This window comes from Electrona antarctica (genome assembly GCF_951216825.1).
Source record: "Electrona antarctica genome assembly, chromosome: 17".
NCBI lineage: Eukaryota > Metazoa > Chordata > Actinopteri > Myctophiformes > Myctophidae > Electrona > Electrona antarctica.
Window position 1 is genome coordinate 12,714,802 of NC_136798.1, and position 23,880 is coordinate 12,738,681.

Here is a 23,880-nt window from a genome sequence, read left to right on the forward strand (position 1 = left end):
ATCTATGAATTAACTGGAAAAAAAAATTAAAAAAAGATTGCCGTGTAGACTGTAGACAGAGCAGTATAGGCCAAAACACAACAATACCATCACGTTCACTTAAATGTTCATCAAATCAGGATTAAGCGAGACAGCTTCAACATGTTATAACTCCAAGCAGCCACATACCACAGGCCCACGGCAGACCTCCCAAGACATGTACTAACGTGTGTGTGTGTGTGTGTGTGCGTGCGTGCGTGTGTGCGTGCGTGCAGACAAATACATTCAGTATGGTCACAGAAGCATATTACACAAATCCGGCATCGACCACTTACGCCCTGTTTTACATACTCGGCAATCTAAAATAAATGGTCCACAATGGGGGGTTCAGGCAACCATTGGCACAGGAGGAGGCGGTATAATCATAAGTGTGAGAGAGAGAGGAATTTCCGAGTTAGTTTTGTGTTCACCTTAGGCTGCCGGACGGTGCTCCAAGGTGAACTACAGCCTCGCGCCAGCTCACAATGATTGCAATCACCATGTTATGTTCTGCAGTTCACGCTCATGAGAACAAAGGCGGAAAAAAAAGGCAAAGAAGAAAGCTTCAATAGACGTTTTGGGGCAGGACAAATATGGTGTTGTTTATGAGAGAAAGCAGCAGCCTTTATTAACCCATTTTGGCCTGATTTTAAAAATGTCTTCCAAATCCTCCAGTTTTCTGAAAGAAATATTTTCACGATTTTTCAAAGATAGCAGACATACAAGCTTGTAGATCTGCTATTTTTCAATAGCTAAATTATAATAATGTTTAAAACACCAAAAAGATTTTCCTTCATTTTCCTCCCGAGTGCCCGGATCGCCTGTCTGTTAGTTTGATCCCGTTTGATCCGTGAGCGCCATCGATGCTTTTAACTATGTTTATGATCTGCTGTGAGCACTTGGTTTGTTCTGTTTTTTTTCTTTTTTCTCTGACATCATGGTTTTGATTATAAAGGTCTGTGTCTTGAAAAAAGCTGTTAGCCGCTGACCACCCAGTGTTAAGTGCCACTTTTGAGACTAAACATGACGGGTCTGTCTGTAGGCCCAAATGCTGCGTTTACATGGACGATATATTCATTAATTCAGAATGAATTCATTCCAAACAGAGATTCATACCCGACTGTTTACATGGAACCTGAATAAAAACGTATTCCTCGTTCCACATTCGTTTACATGAGCAAAAAAAAAAGCATTCACTCACAAGTGGAATATGTCCATGGAGACGAATACATTAACACAATCAGCTCCTGGGATTTCTTTCAAAATAGCAGCTCGGGGTGCCGCGCAGATATGGCAGCTTTTACTCTGAAAGCCTCGTAAAAGTCACTCATATTGCAGAATGTCCCATTTCACAAGTTCAAAATGTGTACAAAATCTATTGAAAATAGCAGATCTACAAGCTCAGAATGCGTCGCGTTGCGACGCATTGTGAGCTTGTAGATCTGCTATTTTCAAATGGACGAAATGTATAGGGTTGAAGTGGTTAATGTATGTTTTCTATTCAAAATTAAAATCGCCAAAGTAACTATAGTAACTAAAGTTTTCAAATAACTGTAGTGGAGTAAAAGTACAACATTTGCCTCTGAGATGTAGTGGAGTGTAGAAGTAAAAGTACTGGAAATTGAAAATACTCAAGTAAAGTACAAATACCTCAAAATTACAGTACTTAAGTCAAAGTAATTTCCACCACTGGTGTACAATGGGTTAATTGATCAGGGCAGACAAGTCAATCAAATGTCCAGGTACTATGTGACCTCTGAACCCCTGATGGGTGTCTGAGGTGGGGTTATAATGATCTAATGATCATTACAATGTCCAGATGTTATGTCATGTATTGTATTTAAAACTATAGTCATTGGGCCTGGGCCATGGCTCAGCGGTCCAGGCTCCTTGGCTGGTAATCCAGTATGGCAGTGTGCCACGGGTTCAACTCCCGATCCCGACGGCCTTCTACTGCATGTCTTCCCCCCATCTCTCTCCCCATTTCCTGTCAGCCTACTGTCTGTCCCTCCATAAAAAATATAAAATAAAGGCGAAAGCCAAAAAAAAAAAAAAAAAAACTATAGTCATTGGTATATAAACCATTGAGATATGTTGTGGAAATGTTTACATGTGGCATCATATTTATATTTCAATGTTGATATGACACACCGACTATCAAGCAAAATAAAAGTTTAAAGTGGCTATAAATGGTGCATTTCCAAAGCCTCACACACCAACGGTGGACAGGAAACCATACAAGGAACCAGCCTCGATTGGGAGCAGTTAACCCATTCTGGGCGGGAACCCCTTTTGGTGTTTTAACTAAGCATTATGTAATACTTTAGATATTGAAAAATAGCAGATCTACAAGCTCATAGCGTGCCACCGAATGGCGCGCTACGAGCGGCTACGAGCGGCACAAATCTTTGAATATATATTCTTTCAGAGCAAACTTTTTTTTTTATTTCGACGTCAGGCCTAAATGGGTTTGTTCCAGGGCTCTCTTTTCGTCCATGCTAAACCCCTTTATCCCTAAACTACTTTGCCTTTTTTTACTATTTTGAAAAACATTTTTGAATAGTTAAAATAGCCAATCGACATTGACACGCTGTGAGCTTACAGACTGGTATAGTTTAACTATTCAAAAATGATTGAAAAAAAAGAAGACAAAGTAGTTTATGGAAAAGGGGGGGTTTATGGATGAAAATAGATCCCCCTGCAGTGTCTTGCTCAAGGACACTTTTGACATGAAGCTAAGTAGAGCTATTGAAAAATAGCAGATCTACAAGCTCGTAGCGCACCACCGAGTGGCGCGCTACGAGCTTGTAGGTCTGCTATTTTTGAAAAGTCGTAAAAATGCGGCACAAATCTTTGAATATATATTCTTTCAGAGCGAACGTCTTTTGACATGAAGCTAAGAAGAGCCAGGTATATCAAAGCGGTAACCTTCCGTTTCCCAAGCGGCCACCTGTACAGTACCTCCTGAGACACAGCTTCTGTTTGTTAGGAAGTAACATTTGGCATTTTGACTGCTATGGAAACCCGTCATCTACTACTTCCTCTATTCGGCCCTCCACTCCCTCTCGACCTGCTCCTCGCAAGAGAACCCTCTCTCCACACACGCACGCACGCACGCACGCACGCACGCACGCACGCACGCACGCACGCACGCACGCACGCGTGACCCTGGCAAGAGGTCAGATCTGCTACTCTGAATTTGAATCATGAAAATTGTCACAGTTTTTGGACATAATGGTTTCCACCCGAACAAGGACGATATATTGTAAACCTCTGTGTGTGTGTGTGTGGTGTGTGGTGTGCGCGCGTGCGTGTGTGCGCTGATAAAACAACAGTTTTGCTTCATGATTCTATTTATACACGTGACCATAAATAAAAGCTGTAAAAAGTGAGTGTCCTTGATGTCTTTGTCAATCTTTGATTTACAGTTGTCATCAAAACCTGTCTATGTATGTATAACTCTGTTATGAGAGTTAATGATTAACAAGAGTCTTGTATCTGTGCGTGTGTGTGCGTGTGTGCGCGTGGCTGATGTCAAGGTCCAGATGTCCTCACAAGAAATGAGGTCACTTCTTTTCAGAGTCCTTAGACCAGTGTTGATTTCGTCGACTGAAACTAAAACGAAAAATGTTCGTCGACTACCCTTTTTCACTGACGAAAACTAAATGGAAACTAAATGAAAACTATGATTTGAGGACTAAAACATAAATATATTGACAATTTCGTCAACAAATAAAAACTGGGCCAAAATGTTAGGAAGGGACTAGTGGACAAGAGATCCAGTAGAAGTCATTTTACACTTGTTTGCATGCTGAAAATAGCCGATATACAAGCCCACACTAGCCGGTGGTCTTCAACATTTTTCAGGCCAAGGACCACCTTAGCTGAGAGAGAGATGGAGCAGGGAACCCGCAGGGAATCTGCAAAATGGAACTACTTTTTCATAGATTTCATATTAGCCCATTTAGGCCTGACGTCGAAATTTAAAAAAATATCTTCTAAATCCTGACAGTTTTCTGAAAAAGCTATAGTTTCTATGTCAGTCGTTAGTAGGTCAAGGCCTTGGCTTCTGGTTGAGCTCTGCTCTGTCAGATACCGAACAAACCGCCCTAAGATGATTAGCCCATTCTGGGCGGGAACCCCTTTCCGTGTCAGCATTATGTTATGCTTTAGCTATTGAAAAATAGCAGATCTACAAGCTCGTAGCGCGCCACCGAGTGGCGCGCTACGAGCTTGTAGGTCTGCTATTTTTTTTTAATCGTGAAAATGTGCCTGAAATCTTTGAATGTATATTCTTTCAGAGCGAGTTTTTAACTCAAATCTTTGCTACTGGGAGGGTCCCTGGAACAACATATTTTCAGATGGGGGGGTCGGCGGCCAATGTCATATATATTTGGGGTTCCTTGACATGAATATGTTTGAGAACAACTGACATAGAAACATGGGTTTTTAATAAGCTTGTAGGTCTGCTATTTTTTTTAAATCGAAGAACGACATACATAGCTGTCGAAACATAGCTTTTTCAGAAAACTGTCAGGATGTAGAAGACATTTTTTAGAATCTGATCTCAGGTCAAAATGGATTAGAGGAGGAGGAGGGCGATATTACTGCCTGGCTCCAAAGGGCTGCGGAGCAAACCAAACAACACCTGGGGGGAAAAAAAGGATAATATAACATTATATAGGCCTGTCACAACTATTAACCCATTTAGACCTGAGGACGATTCTACAAATGCCTTCTTAAATCCTCACAGTTTCCTGAAGAACCCACGTTATCTATGCCAGTCGTTCTCAAACATTTTCATGTCAAGGACCCCCAGAAATATATGAAATTGGCCGCCGACCCCCAAGGAGTTAAACATTCATTCAAAGATTTGCGCCACATTTTCACGATTTTTCTCAAAAAATAACGATTTGAAACATTGTAGAATTCACTGCCTTGCATTCCTTTCACATCTCCTCCGTACACGTACAATCTCTGTTACAAGACATGTAACAGAAATATAGGATACACACAGTTCCTGTCACATTCCAGCACGCACGCACGCACGCACGCGCGCGCACGCGCACGCACGCACACGCACACACAGTGAGTCAGTCCGTCAGTCCAATGTACTGGGGGACTGTCTTGCATTCCCTTCATATCTCCTTACCCTAACCTCAACCTCAACCCATATGAAATTCAATAAAACCCAATTAGGTGCACATTCTGTCCACAATGACAACATTTCCGGACATAGGCCACATGTTTTGTTCCCAAATATGGCTTAAGATAGGCGCGCACACACACACACACACGCACGCACGCACGCACGCACGCACGCACGCACGCGCACACACGCACACGCACCCACACACACACTCTCTCTCTCTCTCCTCAAGGTTATTTTTGCACTGTAGTGTGCATGGCAGTGTGTTAAGTGTTTGTTTTATTAACAAGGGTAAGCCACATGACCCGTGTGCGTGCGTGCGTGCGTGCGTGCGTGCGTGCGTGCGTGCGTGCGTGCGTGCGTGCGTGTGCTTTACACCTTTGTCCACACACCTTTCTTATCACATCAGCTCAGCAACGTGCCAAGACAGTTCAGATGTGGTGAAACACCAACGAAAGCATTCAGACATGCACAGTATAACCCATTTTGACCTGAGATCAGATTCTAAAAATGTCTGTTTGAAAATGACAGTTTTCTGAAAAATCTATGTTTCTATGTCAGTCGTTCTTCGATTTTTCAAAAATAGCAGATCTACAAGCTCATAGCGCGCCACCGAGTGGCGCGCTATGAGCTTGTAGATCTGCTATTTTTCAATAGCTAACACGATCCAGGTAGGATGTACATAAAATGACGTCAGACTTCGGTCAGTGCCCTAGTATCTATTACCTCAAATGGAAGCCGCATCCATCCGGCAGTTATGTCATTTTGTGTCAGGCCAACGAGACAAGTGCCGGACCCTGTACGACACTGATGCAAGTATAGCTGCCAACAGTACATGCGGTCTAGCGCTAATCAGCAGATGGCCGAGTCAAGTTTCGAGGAAGGAAAGTCAATGGGCTATTTGAGGCCATGACCTGGGTGTGTGAACGCGTGTGCGTGTGCGTGTGTGTCTCCTAGTATCGTTCCAGTCATACGTGGCTTTGAGTCACCATGGGGCATTTAACGTCATGACGTGACAGCTTCTTTCGGTTTGTTACGATTCCTTACAAACAAACGGACGGCAGCGCCTGATTTATCATGTCAGCCCATTGAGAGACCAGTGGTAACGCATCTGTGTCACCTTAGCTTTTAACCACTTCAACCATCATTTTAAATTTAAACCGTAGCTGTTGAAAAATAGCAGATCTGCAATCTCAGAGCGTGGCACTGAGTGCCGCGCTATGAGCTTGCAGATCTGCTATTTTTTTTTTTTTAAATCATGAAAATCTTTGAATATGTGTTATTTCAGTGAACATTTTTAAGTCAAATTTTCGTTTGCTTCTGGGAGGTCCCTCCGTGGAACAACATATTTTTAGATAGGGGTTGGCGGCCAATTACATATAATCCTGGGGATCCTTGACATTAACCGGTGCACAGTTTGCGCACCACTGACATAGAAACAGTTTAAAAAAAATGATCTGAAAGACATTTCTTTGAGAATCGACCTGGTGTCTAAATGGGTTAATAATTATATGGCAGCAGCGTGAAGTTGAGCCACAGCCGGCCTAGGAAGTCGACTCAGCGGGTTTTAGCGCAAAGTGGGGAGAGGAACTGTGTTGTGTTGTCTGAGGAACTGTGTGTGTGTGCTGCGTGAGCGACGATTGTAACTGTGTGTGTGTTTTGTTGTCTGAGTAGAGGAAACTGTGTGTAGAGTTCACCAAGGAGAGGAACAGTGTGTGTGTGTGTGTGTGTGTGTGTGTGTGTGTGTGTGCTGTATTCCATTCACATCAACAGGTGCCAGCTGCCATCTGTAAGAGACAGCTTGCCTCTGTTCTCCCACACACACACACGCACACGCACACGCACACACACACACACACACACGCACATGCACGCACACGCACATAGAGTTACAGTTACTGACCTCAGCTGTTTGAATGGATAAACGATCTGCCTCTCTCCGCCCGACACATCCAATCCAACACACCCAGAGCGAGCTAGAACGAGCTATACACGTCCCATCGGGGCCTTAAATGGGTGCACGTTTGAAATCCTCACTGTTCCCATTACCCCGCGTCTGTACCTCTGAGAGTGTACGGAGAAATGTCACCGAATGGACCGACCAGAAAGTACACCGGCCCATTTGGTTACGTTCGCACTACTCTCAGATTTCAATTAGCACCGTGGGATGGTACGGAGAGCTATAGCTATAGCTGGTAAAAGACAAACATCCTTGTTTAGAATTGAGCCTACCTGTTTGTAGTATACAGTCTGTCTGTCTGTTTTTTTAGTTTAGTTTTATTTCAGGGTTTTTTGACAGTGTAGTACAGTGCATATCAATAAGGTACTTTAGAAAAGGTCCCAAAAGGTGTATGCTGAAGCTCTGTCTGTCTGTCTGTCTGTCTGTCTGCCTGCCTGCCTGCCTGCCTGCCTGCCTGCCTGACCTTGACGTTCACTGATCCCTCGCTCTGTGTTTGCCTCTCTCTGTCTGCCGTCCACTCCTCGTCTGTGTGTCTCGTCACCACCAGTAGCTTTCTCTCTTACTGATTTACGGACGCCTTCGGACAATCCATTGCACGCCCCGATACGATCGTCAGGTCGAAAAACAAATGCAACAACAACACTAACGAACTAACACAGACAACGACCAAGGACACACACACACACACAACTATAGACCCAACAATCAAAATGCAACATAATAATGATGATTGATGATTGTTAATTATTATTATTACCGGTATATGATTACAGGACTGACATTTTTGATCTGCTCAAACCCAGCGGCGCACATACGTTGTGTTGACTTGACGCCACGACCATCAACTATACTTTGTCAGAAAGACCAGTGGTTTCCAACATAGTGGTCCAGGGACCACCAGTGGTCCTTGAGGGGACTCCAGGTGGTCCCCATGCTAAATGATGGAGAGTTGGTAACCAACCAATTTTAAAATACTACGATATTTAGTCGACTAAAGCTAGATTAACACTAAGACATTCCAGGTGACTAAAATGTGACTAAAACTGAAATGAAAACTATTCAAGAGACTATGACTAAAACTAAAATAGAAGTGTGCTGCCAAAAACAACAAGTGTGCTGTCAAGGGCACTGGCCCTTGACACACAGGAGTGTGTACATAAGCACACTCGACTTCAATGGCTGGAGGCACGCTCGACTCCCAAGCACTGGAGGTCAAACAGCAGAGTCTTGAGCACATATTCAGACCACCGTTTCCCCAAGTTCACTGACAATTCGAATGGGTGGCAAGTAAATGTGTTTCCTGGTTATTATTTTATTATTGTTCTAAAAGATTTTTTTTAAAAGTGTCCACAAAAATTCACACATTTTCACGAGATGAAACTATTTATTTTTCTTTCTAAAAGGAATTTCATGAATAAAATAAAATAAATAATCAACTTGATGACATTCATACTAGGCTATACTTGCCCCTGGGGCTTCTGTTATAAAACCTGAATAAAAAGATTTGGAAAAGAAAAGCAAATTCCCTAAATTAGAAACCCTGAAAACCCTCGCTGGGGCTCTTGTACAATGCCCCTTTGACTATGCCTGTACATCTTGGTACACAGGCATTTCTATGACCCTTAACCCTTAGACAGATTACTACTGGAAAACACGTGGAGTTTTGCATTAGTCTTTTCTGCCCTGTACGTGATTTTCCGTAGTTCTCTTTTTTTATTAATACCAATATATTAATTCGGTCCGCACCTCTGTATATAGTATTGAGCATAAATATCAACTACATTTCCCAGAATTCCCGTGTCACGTGACACACGTGTATGCTTTCCTATTGGAAACTGACGCCCAGCCCCCAGTGAACAGGGGGGTTGGTTGACTCCTCCGAGGTGGGCACTGGAGGAAGAGTTTTTCAGCCAGGTTTGCAGTCGCCGCAAAAAAAACAATCTGAAAAATGATCCATCCGTGTCCAGTGGCATTCTCCAGTCCCAGACCGTTGGCCGAGCTGCAACATCCACCCTCGCGGATTACACGTGTGCAATGTTTTTTCTTCTCCCCACCGGAGTTACCACCAAGGCTGATGCCTTCGCTAAAAGGTAATTTTATTGTATTCGAAAATGCCCTAATATGACATGTCTAGTAAGACGATCCCTATATTTGGCCCGAGCCGACCTAGTGCTGATATCAGATAGATGTGGTAGAACCATATATGGATAGATCTAACTGGTTTAGTCATCGTGACATGCATAGTCGGAGAATATATAACAAGGGTCGGTACTATAGGTGATCGACGTAGCTAACAAAAACATCTGATAAAATGAATGTATTGTACTGTGTCTTTGTGGGCCGAATCGTGGCATCGTGGCATACAAATAGATGTTTGTATAATTAGTATCACGATAAAATAATATGGCGACGTTAGAATGACACCACCAATGAGTGATCGCGTGTAATGTAGCTGCCCAGCGTATATCCAGCACCATCACGTCACCACATTCCACTGGCTGTTGGCTAGTAGTAGTTGCTAACAAACACTGCACAAATGGTACTGGCTATTGGCCGGGCCACAAGCCCGGGCAATAGCCAGTACCAATGTTGCTGGATGATTGCGACGCAATGGTGCTGGATATACCCTGGGCAGCTAGCTACATTACCACCGATCACTCATTGGTGTTTCATTCTAACGTTGCCATATTATTTTATCGTGATACTACTTATACAAGCATCTATTTGTATTTGTCATGCCACGACTCGGCCCACAAAGACACTGCACAATAAAATCATTGATCGCCAGCAGCCGGGTAAAACGCCATGTAATAGTAGCGTGCACTGACTACAGCTAAAATGTTTATTTCTTTTTATATATTTAGAACTGGCATCAGATGAGGAGGAGGAGGAGGAGGATGAAGAGTCAAGACTGCGATGGCGTTCTCCGACACTGAACCGGATTCATTCATTCATTCATTTCAGGGGGGGCAGTTTTTGGGTGTTTTTTTTATTTAGCCTACTCACACATAACCTGACTCCGCCAGATGGGGCAGCAGAGAGTACACTGGGTTCCCCCCTCCTGCTCCCATCTGGGAACTCTCAGGCAGACTTGATGCCCGGCCACAAAACGGCCTGGCCAATCAGCAGCAGCTAGAAGCGAAGTTGCTCACAAAACGGCCTGGCCAATCAGCAGCAGCTAGTAGAAGCTAGAAGCTGCTGCTAGAAGTTGCTAGAAGCTGCTGCTGATTGGCCAGGCCGTTTTGTGGCCGGGCATCAAGTCTGCCTGAGAGTTCCCAGATGGGAGCAGGAGGGGGGAACACAGTGTACACTCTGCTGCCCCATATGGCGGAGTCAGGTTAACTCACACACACACACCGTCAAGGACTGGGTTTGGGGACATTTGGGAGGAGTAGCTCTGATCCATAGCTCTAAATGCGCATTTAGAGCTATGGATCAGAGCTAGGGGAGGAGTAACTGTTTTGTATGTAGGCCTATTTATTTTCTGTAATATTTATCATTTTATTATGTTAGTAGTCGTAAAAAATAAAAGACGCTTTTACAATGAGTTAGACCTGTCATGACTATTTTGTTCACTATTGTGAGGTTTATTGTATATGACTAAGCAAGTTTCAACTGTGATTTACTCTGTAACGGTAGATGGTAATAACTCAATTTCTTTTTTATAATACAGTATACATTCAAGTCTATATTTTGATACATATCATGGGCACCAAGTCATATCAAAACAATGTCCTTGGATGTGTTTTTTATCAAAACTGTGTTTCTTCATAACAGGTTTTTGAGATACATGCATGAATAGACAAGGTACTGGTAAGACTATGTAAACATGGTATATATCAAAATGTGCGTTAGAATGTCTAATTTTACCCCAAAAAAGAATTGAGTTTATATGATGTTCCAATTTCAGAGCTATGGGGACTTTTAGCTGGATAGGTCAGATTGATCATGACTGACCATGCTATTTATAGATGGCAAAATATCTACAGTGGTACATGTGAGAAACTTTTTATTTTATTTTAATTGAACTAGACAACTCACCCTTTAAAATGAGATATTGCATGGCTATGTATGCCCAGCAGAAAAAAAGTTATTTAGAAAATAAAACTTCAACCGGGCATAACTTTTTTTGGTTGTCCTAGAAACAGAAACAGTGTAAATGCAGGCTCTTTTAAATGGCTTCCAACACAAGAACTAAACATTTTATCAACTCAGTTCATTTTTTTCCTGGAAGCAGACAAGTCAAGCTTTCTCTGAAGGTCTTTCGTTGTCACACATTCACAACAGAGAATTTTCAATAAATCATTCAAAAACGCCATTCTGGCCATAGAGAAGTCTACCTACTATATAGAAATCCTTGAAACGCTCAAAGAGTTAAGAAGAAACTTTGACTATGCCTGTACATCTTGGTACACAGGCATTTCTATGACCCTTAAGAAGAAACTTCAGACCTCCCAAAATAAATTGGTTAAAGTGATCCTTAAAGGACCACTTCACCACTTTTCAACTTCTCTTCCTATAATTGGTCCTCACTAATGTTCATGATAAAATACCACCATTTTTTCCTACTCAGTCTGTGTCTCATAGGAAGGCTGTGGGCAGTTCAGAAACCCGTCCACCAGTGACATCATCGATGGTGAATCCAAGCTAATAGAAACGGCAGGCTTTCTTTTCCTGAAAAGTTGCAATGCAAAAGTTGAAGCCATCATTCTCACGATAATAAAAATCTAAATATTTTAAAACAAATCTTGTTTTAAAAAAAATCTGCCTAGTGATGATGTCACTGGTGGACGGGTGTCTGAACTGCCCAAAGCCCTCCTATGATAGCCTGGCTAATAAACCAGACTAATATCACACAACACTGTCGCGGTATATCAGTCTGGGCTGGCTCCACTTGGATTTCATTTCCCGGGGAACATTTTCTCTTTGACGCAATTGGTCAGAGCTACTGTCAGTCAAAAGTCTCAAGCATTGAACGTCACTGTACCAAAGCCCGCCCATATTGCATACCGTGTCCCGATTGGTCCGACCTGTTCTCTGCTGTAGGAAAGAGGCGTGCTACTGAGCCTCGCCAGACCGTAATCCGCTGGTAGGCAACTTTTTTTTGCCAACGGCTGATTCGGTCTGGTTTATTAACCAGGCTACTCCTATGAGACACAGAGAGTAGGAAAAAATGGTGGTGTTTTATCATGAACATTAGTGATGAAGTGGTCCTTTAAGTTGCATCCTAGAACTCATCTTCTCCCTGCCCACTTCACCAGTCTGGGGTAGCTTAACCGTTTCCGTCAATCTGACGTGTCAGCACGTCTTAAGGGTCCCAATCGACGCGTCCTAAAGACGTGTGAGGACGTCCTAGCGCATCCTCAATGATACGGGGCGAGATAAGAATATTCTGAATTTTTCATTTTTTTTATTTGTCAGTTCGCCTTTCGGCTACCGTATGCTCCGCTCTGTCCCCATGTTAGCTTATCATTGAGTTAGCCGTTAGCGCGGCGGAAATAATGACTCGTCTCTCCTAATCCAGGGGGCTTTCCGTGGTGTTGAACGGATCGATATACTGGCGCTTCATTTCTGCTCCTCATCCGTCTCTCCCGCAAAATATGAACGCTTTTTGGATCATATATCGTATAAACTAAAACGATCACAATGTAAGCTAGCTATGTAAAGTAAACTTTTTTTAGTGGATTGTTTCCGGGTCATGGGTTTCCGAGTAAAAGCGACCATGTTGTTCCGGCACCCCAGACTGCTGATTTTAAACCCTGCCATTTTCACAGCAATATGGGAAAATCATCTTTCCGATATTCTGCAGCAGTTCAGTGGAATGACTTGCCTTCCAGCCTTAAGCTGATCAGTTCTTTCGAAAACTTTAAATGCACATTAAAAAGATGGTTGGCTGATAACATGGCCTACATTTATTAAATCCATACTGACCTTTTAGATTAGAATAGGTTAAAAATAAGACAAAAAAAACTTACTTTTTCTGTGTTTTTGTTTCTTGTTATGTCTTTGTCTCCTGCCCCCCTTCCCCAAAAGGAACAGGGTCAGGGCAAAATACAAATGGTATTTTGTTTTTGTCTGTTTTGTTTTGTTACTCCCCATGTCCCCTTTCCCCAAAAGGACCACAACGGAAACAAGCCTAACGGCTTTCTTGTGTCTGTATCCTTATGAATTAATTTTCAATAAAGTTTTCAATCAATCAATCAATCAATGTTTAAGAAGTAGTGAACATGACCGCTGACGACGGGCCGAAACGCGTCTTCATTTTCAACTATATTTGGTTAGTGTGAGGATGTTTCCTTTGTTGTCTTATCCGTGCGACTCAGGGTACTACCGTATGCATGTATGGTAATGGTACCTCCACTAACATACATGTCTTTTTGGCGTGGTAAAGAAACCGGAGTATATCCGTCCCGGGGGAAGGGAACCCAAGGCAAACACGGGTAGAACTCCATGAGAGGACAGTGAGTGGACACTGCAGTTTATTTAAAATGGAACCGTACGTGGCAGCTGGATGATATACAGTATAGTATAGTATTGTTAAAATGTGGGTTATCAGGAGCATACTAACAAGCTTTTTTTAGAGTCAAAACTTCTCAAATGTATTAACATTGTAGACTATCAAACAGCACAAATAATGTACAAAGCTAACAATATGTTACTGCCAGGTAACATTCAAAAACTATTTAAAGACCAGGAGGGGGATTATAATTTAAGGGGAAAATCAAATCACAACTTTAAAGGCGTACAACCAGAAAAGGTTTTTGCATTTCAAATTCTGGCGTGAGGTTATGGAATGGTTTCACGGTGGAGTTAAAAATATGTGCAAACATGAAAATGTTTAAACTTAATCTCAAAGACATGATTTTAATGAGCTACAGGGATGAAGAAGGTGTAGGTTTTCACTAGGTGTGTGTGTGCGCGTGTGGGGGGGGGGGGGGGGGGGGGCGGGGGTGTTTGTGTGTTATGTATGATTATGTATATGATTAATGATACTTAGTAATGATGGAAAGGGGGTGGGAGCAATAAGCTTCGCTTCTTCTCACTCCTTTTGAATTTGCTTTTTTATTATTTTGTACTTATTCTGTCGTTTCTGTTTATATTGTTTTAAATTGCTTATTCAAATAAAGATTTCAATCATTCAATCAATAGCCTCTATAATTCATGTGACATTTATTCTATATTTCAGAGGAAACGTTAGGGCCGTAATCCTTGGCTTACGTTTCGTATTTTGACAGGTTGTTTAAATACAAAGCTGACCGTAACAGTCAGTGTGTGTGTGTGTGTGTGTGTGTGTGTGTGTGTGTGTGTGTGTGTGTGTGTGTGTGTGTGTGACATGGGTTTTGTGTGATCGTCTAGGCACGGTGGGGTCGATAGATACATCATTTAAGCAGAAGTTAACCTTAAGGCTCCTTAGGTTGCATGAGGAGCGATGGTGTGTGTGTGTGTGTGTGCGTGCGTGCCTAACTAACCAACGGTGTCTCTGTCTCTCATTTCCTGGCTGGGGGAAACAATGACCATAACACTAAGCCCACAAGTCAACCTAGACGGGGCACGCACGCACGCATGCACACGCACACACACAGTCACAGTCACACACACACACACACGCACACACACAGAGGACTGTGGGAAGCGAGACAAAGGTTGGTTGTAACGTGATGCTGTTTTTCTCTAGCTAACTGGACAAGCCATCTGGAACACACACACACACACATACACACACACACATACACAGGCACGCGCACACACACACAAGCAGGTGTTTCTGTCAGTATACCAGCTGTACAGTATAGTACGTATGTAGTAGAGTAGTAACTATGTTGTTTACTTCTGTTAACCCACACCATGGTTGGTTGTTGACAGACGTTTGCTGTTCTAAATGAGCATAGAACACACACACACACACACACACACACACACACACACACACACACACACACACACACACACACACACACACACACACACACACACACACACACACACACACACACACACACACACACACACACACACACACACACAGTCTGGAAAACGCCATTGAAACATTCAGTCCAAAACATATGAGCCATTACCTCCCACACTGTGACTGACTACCACCAACAACAGTAAATCTATGAAACCTCGGAAGCAAATTTGTCCCCGCAGAGTCTTTAAGTAATTGTCAAATGGAAGAGCTAGCTGGCCGTAGACCCACATTCTGTTGTTAACCCTGCTAAATGAGTCCTATAAGGCATAAAGTCCACCAAAACTATTTGGCCGAATAGTGGCAAAAATAATGCATATTCGGTATTCGGTTATGGTGGATTTTAGAGCCGAAACTGACCGTCAGGCGTCATTCAACGCCGCACCACCCTTGGCCCTCTCTCTCTCACTCACTCGCTGCCTTGCTCTCTCCCACGATGTTAAAGTTACACCTATTTCCTGTTAATAACCGTGGGTAAAATGTGCAGCATTGGGAGGTAAAGGGGAGACACTTTATTGTGAAGGGACGACAGGATGAGGAGAGGTGTTGTTGCTGCGGAATTGTCGAGAGCAATGGCTGAGCGCGATGTTGAACAGTCAAAACTATGTGTCAATATGGCTGTATCAACAGAATAATTATGTCATAGGTATATATGGGGGCCTCATATTTGGTCTTGAAACGGGCCTCCAGATTCCTAAGGCCGCCCAGGCTATACCTAGCCTACTATATAGCACGAGGAGGGCCCCCTTTGAAACAAACACTGCTGGCACGCGCGCACACACACACACACACACACACACACACACACACACACACACACACACACACACACACACACACACACACACACACACACACACACACACACACACACACACACACACACACACACACACACACACACACACACACACACACACACACACACACACACACACACACACACACACACACATTGAGCAGCAATTTGGAATGTTACTTAGTGTCATGGATGGCACAAGCGGTGCATAGTTCAATAATAATATACAGGCCTGGAAAAATAATAACCAACCACACCATCTATCACGGTCTATGTTTGACCTTTGCTCTCTCTCTCTCTCTCTCCACTCACACCACAGCTCTCTCTCTCTCTCTCTCTCTACACTCACACCACAGCAGCACAAAACAAACAAATACATTGAATAGGAAGTTGAAAAATACATGTGAGGGTGGTGTTGTTGTGGTTGTTGTTGTCAGTCAACAGAAACATTAGCCTTGAGAGTCAAGAAAGACTATCATAGATGTATTATTTGTTATCGATTTTTACACATTTGCACATCTATCAGCTACGAAAGTTAGACTACAATGCATCCATGTTTTATTTATTATAGTCTTGATCCAAAGGCTACAGAATGAAACATGCACTGTACTATAGCAGGATAGAGCCATCAAGCCATGGCAACAATAATAACAACACAAATACAAAATGATAGGATTAAAAAAAAACGTTTGCTCTGAAAGAATATATATTCAAAGATGTGTGCCGCATTTTTACGATTTTTCAAAAATAGCAGACCTACAAGCTCGTAGGTTGATTGATTGATTGGAATATTTATTAACAGTTTGCAGAATTACAGTACATTTCAAGCACAAACTCAATACAAAGGCTGTTAACTGTGAGTGGACGACCCAATTAAGCATTACACTTGTTTCCAATAGGGTCCACCATGTTCAATTCATCAAAAACATTTAGAGACTACAAATAGACACTTCTATATAGACAAAGAACAGAACAGGAATTCATCAATATGAGCTTGTAGATCTGCTATTTTTCAATAGCTAAAGTATAACATAATGCTTAGTTAAAACACCAAAAGGGGTTCCCGCCTAGAATGGGTTAAACAGTGAGTGAGAGGGTGGACCCCCTATAACCCTATAAGTCTGAGAGGGATGCAAATGGACCCCAATTGTCATTTTGTCAGTGAGCGAGAGTGACCCTTCGGGCTCCCAAAAAGGACCTTGGACGCCCTGTAAGGCTGGAACCGTGAGGGGTGAAAATGGAAAAACAAAAGAACCACCCAAGGGGTCCATTTGGTTCCAGCTGATCCAACTCCAAGATCCATTTGATTAATTAATTTGCACTAGAGTTAAACGAACAGTCTCTCTCTCTCTCTCTGTCTCTCACCTCAGCAGGGTAGATTCTGGATCTTGGGCAGGTCCTCCTCCGTCTCCCGCCGCGGCTAGTCCGTTTTTGTCTTCCTTCTTCGGTATTAAAACTTCCGCGTTGCTATGGTAACCCGTCAGGACCACTCCCTTGGAGTCCTGCTGCTGGCGACTCATACTAGTGCTCTCTAATGTATATATATAAATATATAAATATTTGATATTTGATGAATGACGCCGTGCGTGTTGTCGGCGCTGCTGCTGCTGTTTGTTGGCGTTATTTAACTATAAAACAGCTGCTCTCCAGACGGCACGGTGACCATGTTGCTGCTTTCTCTCTCATCTGACAAGTCGTGTCTATTTATTTATGCATCTGGTTCGTCCATCATGGAAATGTCTTGTTGAATAAAGGCGTTGTTGTTGCTGAAACTCAACTCTTCCAAGTTCCAAGTTGGAACTTCCAACGCATCTCTGTCTTTCTCTCTCGCTCTCCTTTTCTTTTCGACTTCTCTTCCCTCTCTCTACTGTCCCGGGGGGCGGGGCAGAAGGCGGAGCTCGCGGACAGAATAAAATAATAGTGTGTGTGCGTGTGTGAGAGTGTGTGCGTGTGCGTGTGCGTGTGCGTGTGCGTGCGTGTGTGTGTGTGTGTGTGTGTGTGTGTGTGTGTGTGTGTGTGTGTGTGTGTGCGCGCGTGTGAGAAACACTTTTAACAGTGGTTTAAAGTAAACCCTATTTTACACTCTGTTGTAGTCGTCTGGACATTCGAAAAATGTGTACAAAAATCTGGAATAATTTTGAAAATTATTAATACAATTGTAAATAACACGTCGTTCCTGACACAAAATAATGTTCAGATGGGACTAGTACATTAACATATACATTTGGCTGTCCTCAAGTCACTCTTCAAGCTCCCTTTACTTGTCAAAGTTGTCATAAAAATGTTGGAGAATCAACAACTGAACAGCTGAGAGACGAGTTTCACGTGTTCTGGGCTTCTAGCGCCCCCCGGTGCATGTAACGGGTACTGCTCGGACCGAAGCCAAAGAAAGATCCACCATTTAAAATTCCATGTCTTTGCTCCAGTGGTGAGAAACTCAGGATACATCCTTTGACAGCCAAATAGATCATTATATATTGTCATATTCCTGGAGGTTGGAACCATTTGAACTAAATTCAGTCGCAACATGTAGTCTACCTAAGTTGCATTGCTCTTGAAATCACACAAATACAATAGACAGTGAGATAATTGTGACAAAACTATATTGAGCATATGCAGCAGTTCACCATATAAAATAATCACCCACAAAAAAGAGTGTCCAGTTATCCATAGTTCCATACACACAAGGGACTATACAAGAAAACATGTCCCCCCCCCCCCCCTACAATTCCAAACATGCAAACATGGCCGCTTTTGTATGTGTGTTTGGATTTAGTTCATAACGTTAACATAACTATAACTAAATTCATTTGAAATTAAATAAAAAGGTTATTTTCAGGATTCCAATAAAAAAAATAGTCATCTTTTTCAGGATTTCAATTCAAATATAGCAAAAATAGCTGATCTACAAGCTCAAAACACATCGCGTTGCGAAGTTTTGAGCTTGTAAATCGGCTATTTTTGCTACAACAGTAATATGCAATGTGGCCCTCGGGAGTGAGTGTGGAAATATAGTGGCTCTCTCCATCGTCAAAGTTGCCCACCCCTGGTCTATGGTTCCTACCTGAGCTGGAGGTAGTGAGTGAGTTTGGAGGCCATGGTGACCGAGGCATGTGCTGTAGTGTAGAGTCTCTGAGGGCTATGACACACCGAGGGCCGACCATTTGGCAGGGGGACAGACAGTGTGAAAACACTCACACGCGCGCAGGCACACACACACACACACGCGCGCGCGCGCAGGCACGCAGTCACGCACGCACGCACGCACACACACACACAAACACACACACGTCTAGTCAGTGGATTAGGCCCACCAAGCACTTCTCCATGCCTAAGTAACCCCCCAACACACACCCCCCAACACACACACACACACACACACACACACACACACACACACACACACACACACACACACACACACACACAGTCAGTGGATTAGGCCCACCAAGCACTTCTCCATGCCTAAGTAACCCCCGCCCCCTCCCCCCAACACACACACGCACGCACGCACGCACACCACACACACACACACACACACACACACACACACACACACACACACACGCACACGCACACGCACACGCACACGCACACGCACAGTCTGTCAACCACTCTGCCACCTGTCACCTGTACCTAAATAATCTCATTAAGTGATTATTACTGGTGCGTTCTTCTCTGCTTTGCCATGCCCATTATCATCATCATCATCATCGCCAACAATGCAAGAATTAGTTGTCTTGTATTGTAACAACATATACCAACAGTCACCCTTTAGTAATTAGTTCAGGGGCCGAGACAGATTTTTGGTAAAATGACCGTAAAAAAAAATATTTCTGTATTCCTATATATTTTGGTATGATAATTCTTCCAATTGCCAGTTATCGCAAGTTATATGTGACCATACCATTAACATCCTACTTTATACAGTATATGGTGATTTCGGGTGTGCCAGTACAGTACAGTGCCAGTACAGTACAGTGGAGGGTACAGTAGAGGGACCCCCACACGGTAACTGTCATTTCACAACCGTTTCGGACGCGGGGCGGCTCGCCGGAATCGGGCCGGCACCCTGGGTGCGTTCCTGTTGGTCTGGAAATTTCGTCAACAAATAAGACTAAAAATGTTACGAGCTTGTAGCTCTGCTATTTTTGAAAAATCGTGAAAATGCGGCACAAATCTTTGAATATATAACTTCTTTTTTTACAAGACTTTCATTTTGACGTCAGGTCTGAATGGGTTAAAGCTGACAACGAGGTGCGGCATGATGCATTGTGAATTTAATGAGTTTGAACACCGCTGAATGTCAGATAATTGCTCGTTAATACATTGATTCCACCTTCTGCCTGCACAGCGCTAAACATTTTGCTTAATCTGCAGCTAGTTAACAAGAGAAATTGTACATAGGCCATAGTGTGTACCAAAATCTCCTGGAGGGGGCGTCAACGTATGTGTCACGTGGTAGCAGCCGCCATACTTGTTGGTTTATGTATTGGATATTTATGTATATGATTTTTGGGGTCCTTGACATGAAATATTGATTGCAGGCTCATGGGTTGATCATTGATGGAGGGCAGTAGACAGAAGGCCCATTTAGAAATGCCAGTTGTTCTCAAACTTCTTTTCAAGTCAAGGAGCCGCAGACCCCCCTTTCTGAAAATGTTTAGTGCCAAGGACCCCCAGAAGAGAAGATGTATGTTAAGAAAAAAATAACAGGAAAAACCCCCATGGAACTCCCCCAAGGGGTGAAGGGAGAATGATGCTCCAATGCTCCAATTTTAGCCCTCTGGTGACCTCTGGTGGCTGAGTGCGGGACGACACCTACAGTAGTAGTAGCAGCAGTGCTTGATGTTATTGTGTTGACGAGGAAAGGCTTTTCTCGTACAGTAGAATTCAATCAGATGGAGACCACGATTCATTAACTGACAGGAAACCTGGATTAACCCATTTTGACCTGAGATCAGATTCTAAAAAATGTCTTCTACATCCTGACTGTAAGAGCCATTTGAGCCTCCTTATCATCTCTGTGATGTCACTACAGGCCAATGCCAGTTTATCAATCAAGGCCTAGGTTGCCATAGTTACAGGGAGGGTATTTAACCCTGTCCCTAATGAATTGCAGGTGTTGCTGATAGGAGCCAAACTGTTTTCTGACTGTGCAGACAGGGACTGTTGCATTCACCACGTTTGACTGTTTGTTATTTATGTTATTTGCATTCAAAGTATAGGATTTTGTAAGGTAAATAAATATAATTGAATATCCACTCAACGAACATTCTGGACCTCAGTTCTTCACAGCACACGTCTAAACTGCATCCTCAACCGTCGGCAGCCAGTAGCACCTAATATAGGGATTTAGGCGCTACATTTAGTCAGAAAACAGCCTCGGTTCCACGCTGGTTGTCTATTGGGAGGCAACTGGCAAGGGAAACCAACGGGGTCGTTTGGATTGGACTGGACAGTGGACACAGTACACACAGAAAGGGCGTGTGTGTGTGTTTGGCGTGGAGTGGACGGATCTGCGGCGGAGAGCCAGCAGCGAGTGATCGTCTACAAGCAGCTGCTGTGGGCACTGTTTTTCTCGCAAATCTAAGCTAGCAAATATAAGACTTCCGGGGGACGATCTCTTCAAAATAAGAGTACCCGAAAAACTATAAATTAAGCATTTAAACGATGCTATAGGACACACATTATGTTTCTGTGTAAGAATAAGTAATAAGTAATGTTTCTGTGTAAAGATAAGTAATTAAAAAGTTATCTAAATGGATAAATGCTATTCACTGGAGTGCATGGACTTTATAAAGTGGACACTGGACAAAAATCCCTGCTATGTATCGACTAGTGTGACATACGCACATGTCCGGGGAGACCTCCTCTACAACACCACACTGTCCGCTAAGCAGCAGAGGTGTAAAAATTTAATTGGCACACCATACAGCGAGGTGAAAGGTCAAAAAACATCCCATTTCCAGACTAAAGTGAACTAAAGTGGACACTGGACAAAAATCCCTGCTATGTATCGACTAGTGTGACATACGCACATGTCCGTGGAGACCTCCTCTACAACACCACACTGTCCGCTAAGCAGCAGAGGTGTAAAACAAAAATTGGCACGCCATACAGCGAGGTGAAAGGTAAAAAACTATCCCATTTCCAGACTAAAGTTAACTAAAGTGGACACTGGACAAAAATCCCTGCTATGTATCGACTAGTGTGACATACGCACATGTCCGTGGAGACCTCCTCTACAACACCACACTGTCCGCTAAGCAGCAGAGGTGTAAAACAAAAATTGGCACGCCATACAGCGAGGTGAAACATAAAAAAATGTCCCATTTCCAGACTAAAGTCAACTAAAGTGGACACTGGACAAAAATCCCTGCTATGTATCGACTAGTGTGACATATGCACATGTCCGGGGAGACCTCCTCTACAACACCACACTGTCTGCTAAGCAGCAGAGGTGTAAAACAAAAATTGGCACGCCATACAGCGAGGTGAAACATAAAAAAATGTCCCATTTCCAGACTAAAGTCAACTAAAGTGGACACTGGACAAAACTCCCTGCTATGTATCGACTAGTGTGACATACGCACATGTCCGGGGAGACCTCCTCTACAACACCACACTGTCCGCTAAGCAGCAGAGGTGTAAAACAAAAATTGGCACGCCATACAGCGAGGTGAAACATAAAAAAATGTCCCATTTCCAGACTAAAGTCAACTAAAGTGGACACTGGACAAAAATCCCTGCTATGTATCGACTAGTGTGACATATGCACATGTCCGGGGAGACCTCCTCTACAACACCACACTGTCCGCTAAGCAGCAGAGGTGTAAAACAAAAATTGGCACGCCATACAGCGAGGTGAAACATAAAAAAAAATCCCATTTCCAGACTAAAGTCAACTAAAGTGGACACTGGACAAAAATCCCTGCTATGTATCGACTAGTGTGACATACGCACATGTCCGGGGAGACCTCCTCTACAACACCACACTGTCCGCTAAGCAGCAGAGGTGTAAAACAAAAATTGGCACGCCATACAGCGAGGTGAAACATAAAAAAATGTCCCATTTCCAGACTAAAGTCAACTAAAGTGGACACTGGACAAAAATCCCTGCTATGTATCGACTAGTGTGACATATGCACATGTCCGGGGAGACCTCCTCTACAACACCACACTGTCCGCTAAGCAGCAGAGGTGTAAAACAAAAATTGGCACGCCATACAGCGAGGTGAAACATAAAAAAATGTCCCATTTCCAGACTAAAGTCAACTAAAGTGGACACTGGACAAAACTCCCTACTATGTATCGACTAGTGTGACATACGCACATGTCCGGGGAGACCTCCTCTACAACACCACACTGTCCGCTAAGCAGCAGAGGTGTAAAACAAAAATTGGCACGCCATACAGCGAGGTGAAACATAAAAAAATGTCCCATTTCCAGACTAAAGTCAACCAAAGTGGACACTGGACAAAAATCCCTGCTATGTATCGACTAGTGTGACATACGCACATGTCCGTGGAGACCTCCTCTACAACACCACACTGTCCGCGAAGCAGCAGATACATTTAGCTTGAAATGCATTGTAATTTGTTTTACATTTTAATTTAATTTAAGCCTGTAGTAGATTAGGCCTACTAAATCTGCAAAAAAAAGTAGCCCATTCAGTCCAAAGGAAACGTTTTCAATTCCTCGGACACTGCCTCGGAGTTTTTCCATTTTCAATTAGCATTTAATAGTAATTAAAAGCCTGGCTATTAATATTTTAATTTAACATATTATAAATTACAACTTAAGCCATTTCGACCAGGCGTTGCTTTCCTGCATGTATGGCGTTAACCTCAGTTGTGGCAGCGGTGGCCGAACGGATAGCGGCGCGGTCTAGATACCGGAAGGTTCCCAGTTCGAACCAGCCGTCCGACACGTTAAAATTACCACCGCTGAAATGCCCTTGAACAAGGCATCAACCACTACGATGA

General features: G+C 43.2%; 1 protein-coding gene across 1 annotated transcript in view; it reads right to left on the reverse strand.

Moving 5' to 3' along the window:
- Positions 1–17,740, reverse strand: part of LOC306941316 (rho GTPase-activating protein 18-like) — an 88,168-nt gene extending 70,428 nt beyond the window's left edge. The window contains exon 1 of the mRNA XM_079526717.1: positions 17,258–17,740. Within this exon, the coding sequence (XP_079382843.1) occupies positions 17,258–17,412 (155 nt within the window). The 5' untranslated portion in view covers positions 17,413–17,740. The remainder of the gene's footprint in view (positions 1–17,257) is intronic.
- Between the last annotated feature and the right edge of the window lie 6,140 nt (positions 17,741–23,880).